At 49.4% G+C, this 16944-nt stretch overlaps 1 protein-coding gene and 1 long non-coding RNA gene across 4 annotated transcripts in view; one reads left to right on the top strand and one right to left on the bottom strand.

The window, feature by feature from the left end:
* Positions 1-625: 625 nt before the first annotated feature.
* Syne3 (spectrin repeat containing nuclear envelope family member 3) overlaps positions 626-16944 on the bottom strand; it is an 83190-nt gene continuing 66871 nt past the window's right edge. For all 3 annotated transcript variants that reach the window (XM_076921272.1, XM_076921270.1, XM_076921271.1), the window contains exons 15-18: positions 16646-16804; positions 11598-11747; positions 10577-10615; positions 626-3048 (exon numbers count right to left, since the gene is read on the bottom strand). In XM_076921272.1, the coding sequence (XP_076777387.1) occupies positions 2839-3048; positions 10577-10615; positions 11598-11747; positions 16646-16804 (558 nt within the window). In that variant the 3' untranslated portion in view covers positions 626-2838. The remainder of the gene's footprint in view (positions 3049-10576; positions 10616-11597; positions 11748-16645; positions 16805-16944) is intronic.
* Positions 2927-3638, top strand: LOC143436813 (uncharacterized). Its single transcript, XR_013106627.1, has 2 exons — positions 2927-3072; positions 3350-3638. It is a non-coding gene; the product is annotated as an uncharacterized LOC143436813 (long non-coding RNA).

Raw genomic sequence — 16944 nt, 5'->3', positions numbered from 1 at the left:
CAGTAATTCCCTTATTCCATCCATGTTCTAGACATGCTGTCTGCCCCTAAATGCACCATTCTGCTCTCGGAGGAAGGATGGGGTGGAGAAGGGCAGGAGGAAGCATACAGGAGGAAGTTAGGGGACCAATGGCATTAACACTGGCAATTAATACTTTCACGGGCTGACCTATGAGGGTTACAAGTGAGCACTGTCAGCAGGACAAAGGAACAAGAACACACACATGCACACATGAATGTACACATACAGATGGATACATGCACATGCACATACACATACATACATGTATACACACATATGAACTCACACATTCATGTACACACATACATACACATGCATACACACATGCATGCATACATACATGCACATAAAACACACACACATACATGCATACTCATGCATATACATACATACACACATATGCATACACACACGCACAGAGGTGCGCACACACACACACACACACACCACACACACATCACAAAGAGATCCAGTATGTCTCTCCAGGGACACCTTCCAACTCTCTTTGATAGTTGGCTAGGACGTGACATCACAGTAGCAGGTGTCTGTCCCCATTTTAAGCAAAAGAGGCTACGTCTGAAAAGCACCCAGAATGGCTAGCATGTCATGTGCCAGCTATATTCATATGAAAGTAATAAAAATATCAGTCCCCTCTGTTAAAAAAAATGTTATGCAACAAGCAATCCACAGTGCCATTGTCAATAGTTAGACACACAGCCATGTTCCTGCCCTGCCCCACCCCCACCCTCGTATTGCAGTTTGACCCTCGTATTGCAGTTTTACCAGGAGACACGCCCACATTCATAGCAGACAGCTCCCCCCAACCCCCTTCAGTTCCAGTTGTAGAACTCAGGACTCACACCTATTAGGCAAGCGCTCCATCTCTGAGCCACGCACTAACCCCGTTCATTCTTCCTGGGAAGGAAAATGTGGGGTTTGCTCTAATGAACCCAGTATCACCTAAAGACTGTGGGAACCAGTCTATTTCTGGCTTTATAGGTTCTTGCTGTGTGACGATGGGTGAGTTACTTCCCCTCTCTGGGCCTCAGGTTTCTTACTTTTGAAATGAGAAGGTGAATCTGGACGTATTGATAGCCATTGCCACAGTTCTGACCTAGTGGTGGACCAATGGTCTTAGTGAGCATCTGGACTCGGCTACCTGGGTCTGAGGTCAAGGGTTGGCTAGCTGGGTCTGACTAAGGTCAGGGCTCACCAGCCCCTGATTTCCAGGCAAAGTGGCCGGGTGCAGGGAGGACCTTGTGACTGGGGTTCCAGACTAAGTCAGGGTCATGAGCCCTAAGAAGCTGCTTTCCTGTTTGCCGATGTCCAACCTTTCCTGGGTACCATGCTAAAATGAAAGCTTCACCTGGTACGGCCTGATGCCAGCTTGCTAGGGAATCAGGTATGGGGACAAATGTGGTGACCTGGAAGCTCAGGCCCTCTTAGGGCTTCAGTATTTGCTGTGTTTAAAGTGCCTCGATGGGTCTGTGATGATGATGATGGTGATGGTGATGATGATGCAGACCTGAGAGCACACACACCCAAGACAAATTCCATCTGTAAAAGGGGAGTGTTAAGTATTTTCTAAAGGTTAAAAAAAAGTATCAGTTTAGGGTGAACCTGATTCAGTTTTAAAGCACTTAGGAATCATCCCAGAATCCCCTGGTTGTTTCCAGCCTTGGGCATAACCTGGAATCACCCACCTGTGCCTGGAGCTCACTCTGCCTGTTCTAGCCTGGGGTCAGACTTTGAGCCCTGGGCCCATGGGGGAAGGTGGGACCTGGCCAGCCTTGTAGACCCACCGGCCTGCATAGTCCCTTCTTGGAAGGGAAGAAAGACCCCTTCAGATGTCTGAGTCTCTCCTCTCTGCTTAGGGTGGACCCTCGATCCCTGGCCTGATGGGCAAGTATCTCCATCTGCTCTCGCCTCACGCCCTAGGCTGTGGACAGCTCCACAGCTGTGTACGATGGCTGGCACGGGCCTCCCAGGACTGGCACAGGACCCTGCAATGTGCTTCACCCTTGTGCATTAAGAATAAAGAGTCAAGTTCATCTTTTTCTTTCTCCTGGAGAAAACACACAAATAAAACCCAGCCACTTCCTGAAGACTCGGGGCCCCGCAGTCGCGGTCACCCGCATTCCTCGCTGGTCTGTGTTTATCCGTGGTTGCTGCGACCGGGTCGGTCTCTCGGCAGCGGCATTTCGTGGTGCTCGGTTGGGTCCCATCTTTACAGTTCTTCTGTTGCTCTCTCTGTATCCCTCTGACACATGTTCTGTCTCACTGCTCTGGCTAAGCCAGTGCCCGGCCATCATGGATTCTCTTCATCTATACTTTATCTTTAAAACTAGCCACGTGCACAAGTCCCGGGGCTCCAGTTCTGTCTGGCTATGCTAACCTCTCAGAGGCTTCTTCAGCAACGTCTGGATTTCTGGGTGACAGTCTGTCATCAAAAGTAACATGTGATTTTTTTTCCTGCCCCCCCAGGCATGACAGGAGGCTAAGGCACAAGCGCCACAAATCCCATTAGAGAAACACACTGCCTGGGGCTTCCCTAGGCACAAAGGGACATTGTATCTGAAGTTATTTACACTGGGCATGTACGGACATGGCGTATAAAAATTCTGTACATATTCCCTAACCACACAGAGAACACATTTGGTATAAATAGACAGAAACAGCATCGTAGAAAAAGGCAAGTTTGTTCTGGGAACAGATGCAGCATTTGGTCTAAGGCTGCTCTGGGTGTCTGATCGGCTACTGTGCCCCCAGCAGCCAGCCTCCGAGGGACTGCAGAAGGTCACCTGTGCGCCCAGTAGGCTAGGTGGGCGGGGGGCCGTTGTACCGAAGCATGAGCGCAAAGGAGCGGGCGAAGTTGTTGGCCAGGGCGCAGCTGCGCTCCTCCTCGCCCGCCGGCAGCAGGAACAGCAGCAGCAGAAAGAGCAGGAGCAGCAGCTGCAATGGCAGCGCCACGCGGCATGCTTTCTGTAGGAGAGAGCAGGGACTCCGCCACCGCTTCTGCCTTCGACTCTGTGAACCAACAGGAGATACACCGTGAGTGGCTAGGAGGCTGGGGGAAGGGGGAGGGGAGGGGGCTGGAGGACGTGCTGGATCAACCACGTGACCACGGCACGCTGTGAAGAGGGGTGTGATGGGTAGTCTTGGGTGTCAATCTAGAGCCACAAACCTCTGAGCATGCCTATGAGGGAGTTCTAGATTGGGCTCAGGTGGGCGGACCCAGCCTAACAGTGGGTGTGGCGCCATCTCATGGGCTTTGAGCTTTATCGAGTACCAGCATCCATCTGTCTCTGCCTCGGAACTGTACACACAGAGTGACCAGCCACCATCCCCACGATGGATTGTACCTTCGTACCTGTCCTTGGGTTGCTTTGTCAGACATTTGTCACGACAATGAGACAACTGGGATGTGTAGCCGAGGTTTGCCAGCTACAAAGATCTCCGCGGTTTCCTGAGACCCTTCGAGGATTTGAAAGAAGTGTAACAATGACCAGAACCACGGATTCGGCCAGGGATGACAGAAATCCTTACCTGGTGGACCCACAGTCCTCAAATAACAACAGCTTGTCTTAGAAAGCAAAATATACTCAGTGGAAACCACACTTCCGGCTTCAACTCTTAATCTCTTTTTGGGTTAGGTAGGCTCGTGTGGTCCAGTGCCCTCTGGAGATGCTGGGCAGTGGGACCAAGCAGCTGTTGATCAGCGACACAATCACAAAGGTTGCTGGGTGGCTGCTGTGTGTGGACCCATGTCGGGCTGCTGAGGCCCAGAGGAGCTTTGTGGTTATCTTTAGTCATGGTTTCTTATGAGAAGTACCATGTAGGGTGGTGGAGAAACCTGGGTTAGTGTTGATGGAAGTTGAGCCTGTGGGTGACCTCAGGCCGCTGACTCCCTCAGCCTTAACTTCTTCCTCTGTCAAATGGGCAGAGGACAAACAGCCTTCTAGTGCAGTTGAAAGTATTCAAGAAGCCCATGAGGAGTTGAGCAGGAGACCTTGGGTAGAGTTCCCCCCAACCCCCACCCCCTGAGAAGCAGAGCCCAGAAGTTCTGGGTAGATGATTGGAATAGTGAACATGTTCACAGACAGAGGGTAGTGTCTCTGTGGTCACCTCCTGGGTACTGAGAGATAGGCAGATGGCTAGCGCACAGAGACTTTGTTATTCATCAAATAAAGGACAGGAACCTCGCGTCTGGTGGAGCCCTTCTCTCTTGGATGGCTTTGAGTGGGGCACAGGTAACACTGCAGAGAAAGGGAGGCTATCACTGTCAATTTCTTTGCTGGCCCCTAAAAAAGTATTTGTTAGAAGTGTGTGTGTGTGTTTGTGTGTGTGTGTGTGTGTGTGCACGCAGTTACAGGCTCCCTGGCTGGCATGAGTTTCTGAGAAGTCGGGTGGAGTCGGGGAGAGGACAGGCTCGGAGATGAGAGGGCTGGGATCAAAAGGAGCGACCCATCTAGATAAACAAGTTCAAACGCAGCGTTTAGGGTTCCGTGGGTGGAAGGAAGGAAGACGGCATCAGGTGAAACTGAAGGTCAGTTGGGGTCAGAGACAGCATGGCTAAGCAAAGCCCAGCTACGTATTTAGCCGGAACCAGGGAAGAGACGGGCTTGGGCTGATCACTGAGCTGTGTGCAGGTGACACCCAGGAAGGTCAACGACATCGCCTGCTCCAGCTCCAAATGTCCGTGCTGTCCACGGGACAGAGGAAGAGAGGCTGTCCAGAGCGTTTATGGCCCGGCATATGCACGTCCTGCACCTGGCAATCGGAGGTTCCTCTGTTTGTTTGTTTGTTTGTTTGTTTGCTTTGTTCGCTATGGGAGTGATCCTCTACCATGAGAAGCCAACCAATGCCTCTTGAAAAGCTTCCATAGAGGAGCTGGGGATGACACTGCTCGGTAGTAGACTGCTGGCCTAGCATTCGTGAAGCCCTGGGTTTGATCGCCAGCGCTGGGTAAACTGGGTATGATGGTGTCCACTCACCACACCGGCACTCAGGAGACAGAGACAGACTTAGAAACCGGGTTCATCCTCACAAATGTTAATGAATCTGAGGCTAGCCTGGGCTATGGGAGACTCTGTGGGAAGGGAGGGAAGGATGGAGGGATGGATAGAGAGGAAGTGAAAGCGAACAAAGCTTCATGAGGAGAGGCTGTGCCTTCAGTGGAGAAGAAGGGACAAGGACAGCGACCTCACAGAGAGAGGCGCAGGACAACGCTCCACATCTGGTTGAAGGGAGCGAGGAAAAAGCTATTTCTGAGAATTTGAACCAAAGGCAGGGACTCCCCCCAAATAAATGGGCTAAGTGTGTACCCCATAGCGTAGCTCAAAGAAAGCTATAATGAGACCCAATCAGAAGCAGAGATTTCGACTTCCAAGATCCCCAGGCAAAGGCACTCCCCCACCCCCAGTGGGCAGGAGGAAGCAATTGTTGAGTTCTCCCCAGGACAGCTAGATTGAGACAAAAGTCTAAATTCCAGCAAGGTAAAAATGGAGGGCGGGTAGAGGGGGAGATGAATCTTAAAACCTTGGAAATACAATCAGGTAAACTCAGTGCCACTCCACTGGTCTGTATACTAAGATCCCCACTGTGCACTGCCCAGTGTGCCAAGAGCCCCACTGTTAGCATACCAAGAGCCCTACTGTGTGATGCCCAATGTACCAAGATCCCCAGTATGAGGTGCTCAGCGTACCAAGAGCCCCACTGTTAGTGCCCTGCATACCAAGAGCCCTACTGTGCGATGCCCAGCGTACCAAGATCCCTACTGTGCGATGCCCAGCGTACCAAGATCCCTACTGTGTGGTGTGCCCAGGAAGCACCTGTGCCTGGCCCCTGCAAACCACCCTGATTTGCCCTGGAGATAGCAGCACCAGTCAGACCAGGCCTCAAGTGAAAAGGCCATCTTCAGGGAGGGCGGCACCACACTCCAGGCCATAGTAAGGCTTGAGATGAATCACAGGCCAAGCCCAGCTGCCATCCAAAAAGGAACGACAATTTATGTGCCTGAGGGCTGCAGGCAAGCATCTGCTGGCACCGAGCTGGCTAACACGCTGGAAGTACAAATTTAATAAATTTTAATTATTCTGTTTATGCAAACAAACGGGCTGGAGCTGCTGACGCAGCTGGAGCTTGAGATGACTGGAGGCCTGGAAAGAAAGGGAGTGTGGAGAACCAGCCGCACATCAGCCCAACAGTGGGTGCCTTTCTCCCCGTGGACTGAAAATAATGCATAGAATGTTTTAAAGTTGGCAAGATTATGGCCTCTGCAGAAGCCACTTCTGTCCTACCTGGATGGCTTCTGTGTATGTGTGTGTATGTGCATGCATGTGTGTGCGTGTGTGTGTACAAGTATGCATGTGCATATAAATGTGTGTGTGCATGTGTGCAAATACGCATGTGCTTAAGTGTGTGTGTGCATGCATGTGTGTACAAGTATTCATATGCATAAGTGTGTGTGCATGTGTGTACACACGTGTATGGAGTCCTGTCACACTTGCATAGACCTAACCAGGTAAATAATGACAGGCAGACTATGAATTTGGGCCTTGAATGTCCCACAGAGACTCGGGAGTTAAAGAACTGATCTCCTCACTAGCTACTTGGAGGAGTGGAATCCTTAAGAAGCAGGGCTGCACATGACTCGGCTGTAAAGAACACTGTCTGCTCTTGCAGAGGACCTACATTTGATTTCCGACACCCACACGGTAGCTTACAACTCCAGTTCCAGGGGATCTGGTGCCCTCTTGTGGCCTCTGTAGGCACTACATGCATGTGGTGCAGACTTACTGCAAGTGAAACACTCAAAGGCAAAGTCAATAATAAAGATGAGGGGCTGGAGAAATGGCTCAGAGGTTGAGAGCACTGACTGTTCTTCCAGTGGTTGTGAGTTCAATTCCCAGCAACCACGTGGTGGCTCACAACCATCGGTAATAGGATCTAATGCCCTCTTCTGGTGTGTCTGAAGACAGCTACAGTGTACTTATATAAATAAGATATTATTAAAATAATAATAATAATAAGGATAAAATAAAAGAGGTGGGGGCCTAGTGGAAGGTCCTCAGGTCATTAGGGGTGTGCTCTTGAAAAGGACTGTGGGACAGACCCTGGTCTCCTCTTCCTCTTCTTTTGCTCTCTGGCCACGAGGTGTGTGGCTTTGTTCCACCTCCAGTTCCCATCATTATGTGGTACTTCATAGAGGCCAAAGCAACAGGGACAGGTGACCCCATGGGAGACGCTATAAAAGCTGTGAGCTGAATAACCCTTCCTTCTTGATAAGCTTATTTCCTCAAGCGTTCTGTAACAGTAACTGAAAGCTGACTAACACAAGACAGCTGTGCCGTGGCTCTTTCTGCTCTTGGAAGAAGTACAGAGTGTGCCTACAGGCATCCAAGGCCCTAATATACAGTCACATACACAACAGCTGTACGCCTACTATGAGCTGGTTAGCAGAAAGGAAACTTTTCCTGGGTTTAGTTCAGTGGACTCAATTCCTTCATGGAAAGAACATGGTTGAGTCATTTGCCAAATACCACACATACCAGTAACTAAGCCTGGACTTGAGTCCAGAGCATAAACCACCAGTTCTCAAAGTGTGAGCAACACACAGGAATGTCAGAAACACAGATTCACAAACTATCCAGACCAATGGATCAGAACCTCAGCGGGGTTGGGCACAGCCATCTGGGCTCACAAGCCACCCCATAGGTCATCTCTGAGTACCAAGCAGCCACGAATGGCTTCCTTCATTATAGGAGGCTGAGGCTTAGAAGGAAGCCAGCACAGAAGCCAGACTTTTATATGCCTATGTGTTTGAATCAATGTGAACACGCACAAAGAGCCTTCTGATTTGTATACTCAACGGAACAATGGCTATCATCTCCTGGCTGTAACTCAGCAGGGATATTTGATGAGCCTTGGGGCTATGAGCCCTCCTGGCTGCTGCTCTTCAGAGCTTCCTGACCCAGGGACTGCCAAGCCCCAGCTCCACATAGATATCCCTGCACCCAGCCAGGTGCTCACGCTCTAGGCTGGCATACATCACTCTCTCTCGTTGGTTGGCGAGATTTGAGCACCTTAAACAGCATTCTGCACAGAATCAGCAATGACTCCATGTTGACAAAATAAATCTGACTGAAAGGAGAGGCAGTTAGTGGGCACCACGACTGGACCAGGGATCCAGATGTAGCTAACACTAAGAATCTTTCTGACAGAGGTACAATCCGTGGCCCATGTGTCATACCACAGTGAGGAATGTAGTCTAACATAAAACTATAAACTTATTTAAAATATTGTGAGGGTTTTTTTAAAAAAAAAAAGAAAAAGAAAGAGGAAGAGAAGGAGGAGAAGGAAAGGGAGGAGAAGAAAGAAGGAGAAGGAAGAAGAAGAAGAGGAAGAGGAAGAGGAAGAAGAAGGGAAGGGAAGGGGAGGGGGAGGGAAGGGGGAAGGAGAGGAGAAAAAGGAAGAGGAGGAAGAGGAGGAAGAGGAAGAAGAAGCTCTTTGTAACTCTGTAGAAGATAATGTTTCACCTCAGTGTCAAAAGGGTTGATCCCTGTGGCCAACTCTGACCTGGGATGCATGGATGTGGACTCCCGACCATGGAGAGGCTTAACGTGCAGCAACCAGAAGCAGACTGAACACTGACCTTGGGACTTCCACCTTCCACCAGAAGCTACTAGGCCACTCGGGAGGAGTCACATGCCCTTTGTAGACACCTCCAAGCTCTACAAAGTTCACATCACTCTGAACTAGGAGGAATTCTGGGCAAAGCACACCTGCCTCCATGTTCTGGTTCACCAAAGCCTTCACAATCAATTCACGGAGTAAATTAAGCCAATATTGATATTTCCATTTCACACACTGGGAAGGGAGACCTAAGGCAAAGTGATTTGTCTAAGGCCACGAAGCTAGCTGAAGGGCCCAGGGCTGCTTGGTCTCCTAAAGCTGCCAGAGACCAGCAACGAACCCAGGGAGTCCACACCAGGGATGCTGACTCTGGGCATGAGGGATCTGAAATGACTCCAGGTCCTTTGAACCAGAGTGTGCTGGTGGTTCATGTTATTACAGTCAATGTTTGGCAAGAAAACAATGGTAACACCGGGTACAGCAGGGGCCGGGATTGGGGAGACCCTCTAAGCCCCAGGGAGGCCTCTAAGGCACCCTGTGAGACAGTAAAGCATTAGGTGCTGAGGCCCGAGAGCTGATGCCAGTCAGCAGCCACAGGCCTGGTGGCCACATCCTGTCTTCCTGATGGTTCCCCCCCCTCCCCCCATAGCTGAGTTATGAAAGCTATTCGTTGTCAATGGCAGGGTGCAAGGAGATGCCCAGCTACAATTGTCCCGCCTTGAGTTGCAAATGTCCCCACAGGCTCGTGGTTTGGACGGCTTGGTCCCTAGCTGGCTGTCCCTATTAGGGAGGTTGCAGAGACTCTGAGAGTTGGGGGCCGAGTTGACTGAAGTTTATGCTGGGGTCTCAGTACTCAATTTCTATCTCTCCCTCTCCCTCTCCCTCTCCCTCTCCCTCTCCCTCCCCTCTCCCCTCTCTCTGTTTCCCTCCACCTCCCCCAACGTCTCCCTCTCCCTTCATTGCTGGTTGGTCAGGAAGTGAGTGGACAGCCATCCTCTGCCACGGGCTCCCAAAGCAATGGCATACTGCCCAAGCCCATGAATCTAAAGACCATGGCTGCATTCTCTGAAACCCTGAGCCAAAGCAAATCTCTTCTCACAGTGTGTGTGTGTGTGTGTGTGTGTGTGTGTGTGTGTGTGTATGTGTGTGTGTGTGTGTGAGTGTGTGAGTGTGTGTGTGTGTGAGAGTGTGTGTGTGTGTGTGTGAGTGTGTGTGAGTGTGTGTGTGTGAGTGTGTGTGTGTGTGTGTGTGTGTGTGTGTGTGTGTATGTGTGTGTTGGATATTTGGTCACAGCAGTGGAACTGAGACCACTAAGCACCAGTCCTGGCACCCAGAGCTGAGGCTGTGTCATCTGGTGTGACACCCAGTATCACTCTAGGGGTGCCATCTAGAGGGCAGGAACTGGTACTGTTCTCGATTTCACTGTGACCAGCATGGGAAGAGGCAAGGTGTCTCAGAAGGAAGCAATGGACACAGCCTGCCTGGCAGAGCAAAGGACTCTACCACCCTTTCTAATGTGTCCCCTGGGGCCAAAGATGCTATACGATCTATTTGCCCAGGATAGCCCAGGTTCCTGGGTCAGTCCTGGTTCACACCTGCTGTCACAGGTGTAATCATAGCACCATCCAGTCACTCTCCAGAGTGTCCCAGGGTCTGGATGACAAATCCAGGGTCCCTCCTCAGTCTCATGTCAAGGCTAAGTCATCGACACACACTTCAACCCCTCCCTGAGCCTGAGGCACCCTGAGAAGACACCCCTTGGGGCCCAACCCATTACAGCCCAAAGCTGATTCCCCATCCATGTGCTCCAGCTCTCATGGAACATTCTAGAAAACCCAGACACCCTGCGCCAGAGTCACAGGCTCCTAGCCTTGCACATTCTCTGCCCTCTAGCTGTGTGGAACAGATGGCAGACACGTACCTTCTGGAATGCAGTCAGCTCCCCTGGAGAACTCTCCGTCTGTTATTTTAGGGAAGGGGGAAGAAATGGGGTAAAAAAAAAATCAGCTAGGCGTGTAAAACTTAAACCCCGGCAGAACCCGTAACGGAATATTCATTTTGTCAGGGGAGTATTTCGTTCAAACCGCCGGTCATCTGGACAGCCTGCACCAGCAGGGGATCCCATTTAATGAGCTTTTTAACACACTTCAGGTCCAGGTGGCACTGTCTGGATGGCCTTGGCCACGGCTGGTGATGTGGTCTATATGGCCTGGGCTGAGCTGACACCTAGTGGCCAACCTGGCAATTGTAGAGTCATAAAAGCCTGGCTTGCCGCAAGCTGCGGCTGAAAGTTGGGGTCTAGAGGACCATCCTTACCCACTCCTTCCTGCGCCTCGGACACTTAATTTTATCTCACTTTTGTCACCAGTTCCGAGGGAAGGATGCCCCTCTCCTATATGGGAGAATTAGGAGGCCAAAGTTTTTAACAAAGGCTATCATTACCGTAACCAATGGTTTGCATTAGAGACAGGAAGTCTAGGAGGTAAAAGGGTCAAGGTCAGAGGAAGAGAGGAGCTGAGTCTCCTCGGCACTCAGCTCTCTACAGCATCCCTATGGCAACACCACACTCGTACGTGGCTTTTCTAGCACTGGGGTTAGGGGTGGGTCTCAGCTGTCCCCTCTGGAGTCTGAGGTGCAGCTATTCCAGCAGAAGGTGGTCCTAAGACCAAATGACGTCAAAACTGTAACATGGTGAGAGCAAGACATCTTTATGTACTAAACAGACATCACTGCCCTCAGTCATAGTCTAGCTTCACTGGGAGGGAAGATGGATAAATAATATTACAAGAACCTGAGAGCTAAGAGTATCCCTCTCTTCCTTTAAGCAGCCACAGTGGCCTGATATATGGGTGTGCAGGAATGAGCGTACATAGATACAACACTGTCTCTCCCCAAAGCATGGCTGCCTCCCGGGACCCCCAACCTTTATCCCCAGTACCTACCAGCAGGTGGCCAGAGTCCTTGAGCTTGGACTTGTATAACATCCACCGGTAGCGCAGGTCTTCCAGCTCATTGGAAGGGTCCCTTGCGAGCCTGAGACGAAGCAGGTTCTCAAAGAGGTGCTGGCCTTCTGGGATTCGAGCCTCCAGCTCCTGAGAGAGAAGACGGCATCATGCCACAGCTGCCCAGTGGCTCAAGAACCCCACCTGGCTGGTAAGGATGTGCCAATCAAGTACCACCTGAGGCATGCGGGGAGCTGTGGACAGGGCCAGTAATAAGATTCTCATCCATGCAAGTTTTTTTAAAAAGGGGGGTTTTTAGGCATGGAGAGATAGTTCAATGGTTAAAAGTTATAGCTGCTCTTGCAGAGAGCCTGAATTCAATTCTTAACACCTAAATGTCGGCTCATAACCATTTTTAACTTTAGTCCCAAAGAATCTGATGCCCTCCTTCTGGTCTCCAAGGGTACCAGGCACACGTGCGGCACGCAAGGGCACAGACATACAAGCAGATAAAATCTTCTTTTTAAAAATTGGTCCTAGACGTCTTTATCTTATATGCATGACCATTTGCCTGCGTGTATCTATGTGCACCATGAGTGTGCCTGGTGCCTACAGAGATCAGAAAAAAAAAAGAGTCAGATCCCTTGGAACTGGAGTTATGGGTGGTTCTGAGCCACCATATGGATGCTGGGAAGTAAAGCCAGGTCCTCTCCAAGAGCAGCAAATGTTCTTAACTACAGAACCATCTTTCCAGCCTTGCATCCAGAATGTTAGAGAACTTCCAACATGCGGAATAGCAGTGAGGCTGTGGACCACAGTGGTTATTCCCAAACACTGACAAGCCAGGACCACGAGAGGTTCGTCACAGTGGTCATCATGACAAAATGATCACTGAGAGATGACACTGTGGTGTTTGGGACCACCAGAGTTGGTGCTCAGTCAGGTAAGCCTTTTCTGTCTAAGTAGACACAGCTTTCCCCTAGGGTGACACTTCCTTTTCCCGGGAGTCCTGAGAGATGTTGTGATGTGGGGTGAATGAGGGGTCTATAAGGGTTGGAGCCTAGGCTTCAATCCCAGCTTTAGACCCTGGCTAAGCTACTCAGAACCCACCACAGTGTGGGATGGATGAAAAGTCATGTTTGATATGACTGGAGTAGAGGGTAAGGAGGTGGGTGGGTAGACTCCTTGGTGATGTGCAGCTCCCTCCATGGGATGAGCCATGCACTGAGAACACAGGGCAACATTTAAAGCCAGCAATCGACTTAACAACCAGGGGCAGCTAGTAAGGATAAAACTGAGGAAGGGGTGGAAACACAGCTCCATGGCAGAGCACTGCCTAGCATGTCGGAGATCCTGGGCTCGATCCAAAGCACTGCAGACCAAGTCAAAGCACCACAGGAGCCCTCAACATGGACCAGGCCTGAGAAGGGAGGCCTCTGTCCAGACCTCCTTTTGCTCTTAGGATTTTTTGCCAACCTAGGGGAAATAACAGCAGCTGAGATGTTTCCAAAGCCTCCTAAGGATAAGGCAACGAAAGCTGAAGGCTGAGTTTGACACAGGCAGGGACTTAGTCTCTTTGTAGATGAGATGCCTGAAGACTTGTTCTCAAGCGTATATGAGTGAATCTGGGCCTCAAGGGGGACTTATAGCCTACTTCCAGATCATCTTAGTGGCCCTTGAACGTGGACTCAGTGGTCCCAGACTCATAAAGCCCCCATTTTTTTGGCAATAGCAAACAGAATCATCTCTGGAGGAAGAGATTATCCTAAATCCCAAATTAGTCTTACGTATATTTTGTCCAGGACAAAAAGTAACCACACAACAGTTAAATGACACCAAGAACAAAAAGCAAAAATATTTAACAGAAACACTCCTAGATGCCTGGAGATTGCAGACTTATTTGTCACTGCAATTACAGGAGATCACAGTCCAAAGAATTAAAAGACAAGCTTAAACATTTCATCAAGGATATGATGGAAGCCAAAGAATGTAACCAACCAGACCAACCGGAACCAAGGAGAGCTTTTAAAACTGATCACTACAACAACCAACCCTAAGAACCTAACAGAGATACATTGTAGTGAATAAGACACAGCTAGGAATGGAAGATGAGTGGGGAAAAAAATTTCAGAATTCAACATTCTGAGTCAAAGGCGAAAGATACACAAAAGAAACAAAGGAAAAAATACACAGTGTGTGTGAGATGTAAATTTCAATGACATTTGAGAAAGGGAAGAAAAGGTATCAAGGCGAAGGTAATATTTTAAGAGTTATTGTCATATATTTTCCATAAAGACCTACAATAAAAATGCAGTTCGAATGATTGCAGAGAGGGAAAATAAGTAAGAAGAACTGTGGACCCTAACATCTGACTGACAGAAGAACTGTGGACCCTAACATCTGACTGACAGAAGAACTGTGGACCCTAACATCTGACTGACAGAAGAACTGTGGACCCTAACATCTGACTGACAGAAGAACTGTGGACCCTAACATCTGACTGACAGAAGAACTGTGGACCCTAACATCTGACTGACAGAAGAACTGTGGACCCTAACATCTGACTGACAGGAAGAACTGTGGACCCTAACATCTGACTGACAGGAAGAACTGTGGACCCTAACATCTGACTGACAGGAAGAACTGTGGACCCTAACATCTGACTGACAGGAAGAACTGTGGACCCTAACATCTGACTGACAGAAGAACTGTGGACCATAACATCTGACTGACAGGAAGAACTGTGGACCCTAACATCTGACTGACAGAAGAACTGTGGACCCTAACATCTGACTGACAGGAAGAACTGTGGACCCTAACATCTGACTGACAGAAGACCTGTGGACCCTAACATCTGACTGACAGGAAGAACTGTGGACCCTAACATCTGACTGACAGGAAGAACTGTAGACCCTAACATCTGACTGACAGGAAGAACTGTGGACCCTAACATCTGACTGACAGAAGAACTGTGGACCCTAACATCTGACTGACAGAAAAACTGTGGACCCTAACATCTGACTGACAGAAGAACTGTGGACCCTAACATCTGACTGACAGAAGAACTGTGGACCCTAACATCTGACTGACAGGAAGAACTGTGGACCCTAACATCTGACTGACAGGAAGAACTGTGGACCCTAACATCTGACTGACAGGAAGACCTGTGGACCCTAACATCTGACTGACAGAAGAACTGTGGACCCTAACATCTGACTGACAGAAGAACTGTGGACCCTAACATCTGACTGACAGAAGAACTGTGGACCCTAACATCTGACTGACAGAAGAACTGTGGACCCTAACATCTGACTGACAGGAAGAACTGTGGACCCTAACATCTGACTGACAGAAGAACTGTGGACCCTAACATCTGACTGACAGGAAGAACTGTGGACCCTAACATCTGACTGACAGGAAGAACTGTGGACCCTAACATCTGACTGACAGAAGAACTGTGGACCCTAACATCTGACTGACAGAAGAACTGTGGACCTAACATCTGACTGACAGGAAGAACTGTGGACCCTAACATCTGACTGACAGGAAGAACTGTGGACCCTAACATCTGACTGACAGGAAGAACTGTGGACCCTAACATCTGACTGACAGAAGAACTGTGGACCCTAACATCTGACTAAGACTTCACATAAATAAAGGAGAGAAGATGGAGTGGACTTGATTGTGAAGGTCTCTCCTGTACAATGACATAGGTTTGAAAGTCATGCTAAAATGTTTTCATCAGGGGTCAAGGTCACATTAGTGCTTCTGTTGGGTCATGGCTACCTGCAGAAGGAGACTTGGCCTGGTTGAAGGCTCCACCAGAATGGAGGCCATGGAAGAAGGTGTTGCCTGCCACAGTCAGATGAACAGCGAATCAGAGGGGACAGAAGCATCCAAGAAGCAGAAAGGCTTTGGTGACTTCTATGTGTTGAATGATTGTCCCATTGCAAACTCATGTGGACGGTATTGCAGGAACAGACCTTTGTGAGACAGCCTGGTCTGAGGGTAGGATTAACAACCCTCAGGAGTGGGTGGGACTAATACTGTCTCAAAAAAGGCCTTTTAAAGATCTCCTTTGCCTCTTTGGGCCTCCTACATCTTTTGACCATATTATGATACAGGAGACCTTGCAAGGTGCTTGGACTTTCTGGCCTTTGGGAGGTGAAGTTCTTGTTTGTTATAGATTGCTCAGTCTGGAGTATTTTGTTATAGCATTATAGTATAGCGTTACCACAGGAACAAATCAAGAGCGTGACTAACCAGACGGCACAGAGGAGAGAGTATTGGTGGACAGCATTCAACAAGCGTCCGATTCTCCACCCCTACCCCGCCAATACTTTTACATCACGTGGTGGAATCCATTTTCCCTTTCTTTGGATCCCAGACAACCTGCTGACTTTCTTTGTACAACACAGAAGAATCTGTGTGAACTAGCATGTGACCTCAGCATTCTGGTCCCTAATTGAGGCACCTGAGGGCCTTGCCTCTTTCTATGTGCTTCCTGACAGTCTGCAGGCACCTGGAGCAGTCTGGGCTGTCCCACCCAAGCATGAGACAGGCACGATCAAATTCATCTCCACCAACTTCCAGGCCCCCAGCAGAGCTAACTAGCTGCCTCACAGCTGATGAAAGATCAGGTTGCCCAGCGGATGTGTCTTGACCCCAGAGCTGGCATAAACAAGGCTGAGCTCAAATCACCTAGTGTCAAAATCGTGAGTTAAATAACAGCTGTTGTTTTAAGCAACACAATGTCATGGTGGTTTATCACCCAGTGGCAGCTAACCAGAGTGAAGTGGTCACTGGTGGTATGTTTTCAAATAGAGAGATAAGATAGCATTGGTGGATTCATGAATGGATGCATGAATGCATGTACGCATGCAAGGACAGATGCAAGGAGAAGTTAGTTCTAAAGTATTTAAACAACAAAAAGTTAAAACATTGCTTAGACTCAGGATGGCTCACAAACTACTATTAAGTATGAACTCCTTCGTTTGAGGAAGTCCCGATAGCACAGACACCATTCAGAGTTATTCCTTGAGACAGACCTGCAGCTTCACCTCCCTGGTCCTCAAGTCCTTGGCTGTGGCTGCTCTCATTGTGACGATTCTATGTAGCTTGGAGTTCTCTGCCTGCAGCCACTGTTCAAAGTCCCTCAGGAGCTGGGGATCATCTTCATGGACGTCATGTTCTTCCAGTGGGTTTGCCTGCAGGAAAGCATGTGCCCAGAGGCGAGAAAGGTTTGCTGATCAGGTGTCCTGGGGATCCCACCAAAGCAGAAGGGTGAAGACGAAGACAGAGACCCGGAGGGCATGGGAGAGGATCAGAGGAATGAGAAGTAGTCTCT

This window comes from Arvicanthis niloticus, chromosome 23, assembly GCF_011762505.2.
Source record: "Arvicanthis niloticus isolate mArvNil1 chromosome 23, mArvNil1.pat.X, whole genome shotgun sequence".
NCBI lineage: Eukaryota > Metazoa > Chordata > Mammalia > Rodentia > Muridae > Arvicanthis > Arvicanthis niloticus.
The sequence above is the reverse complement of the archived record's forward strand: the minus strand, read 5'-3'. Positions and strand labels throughout refer to the sequence as shown.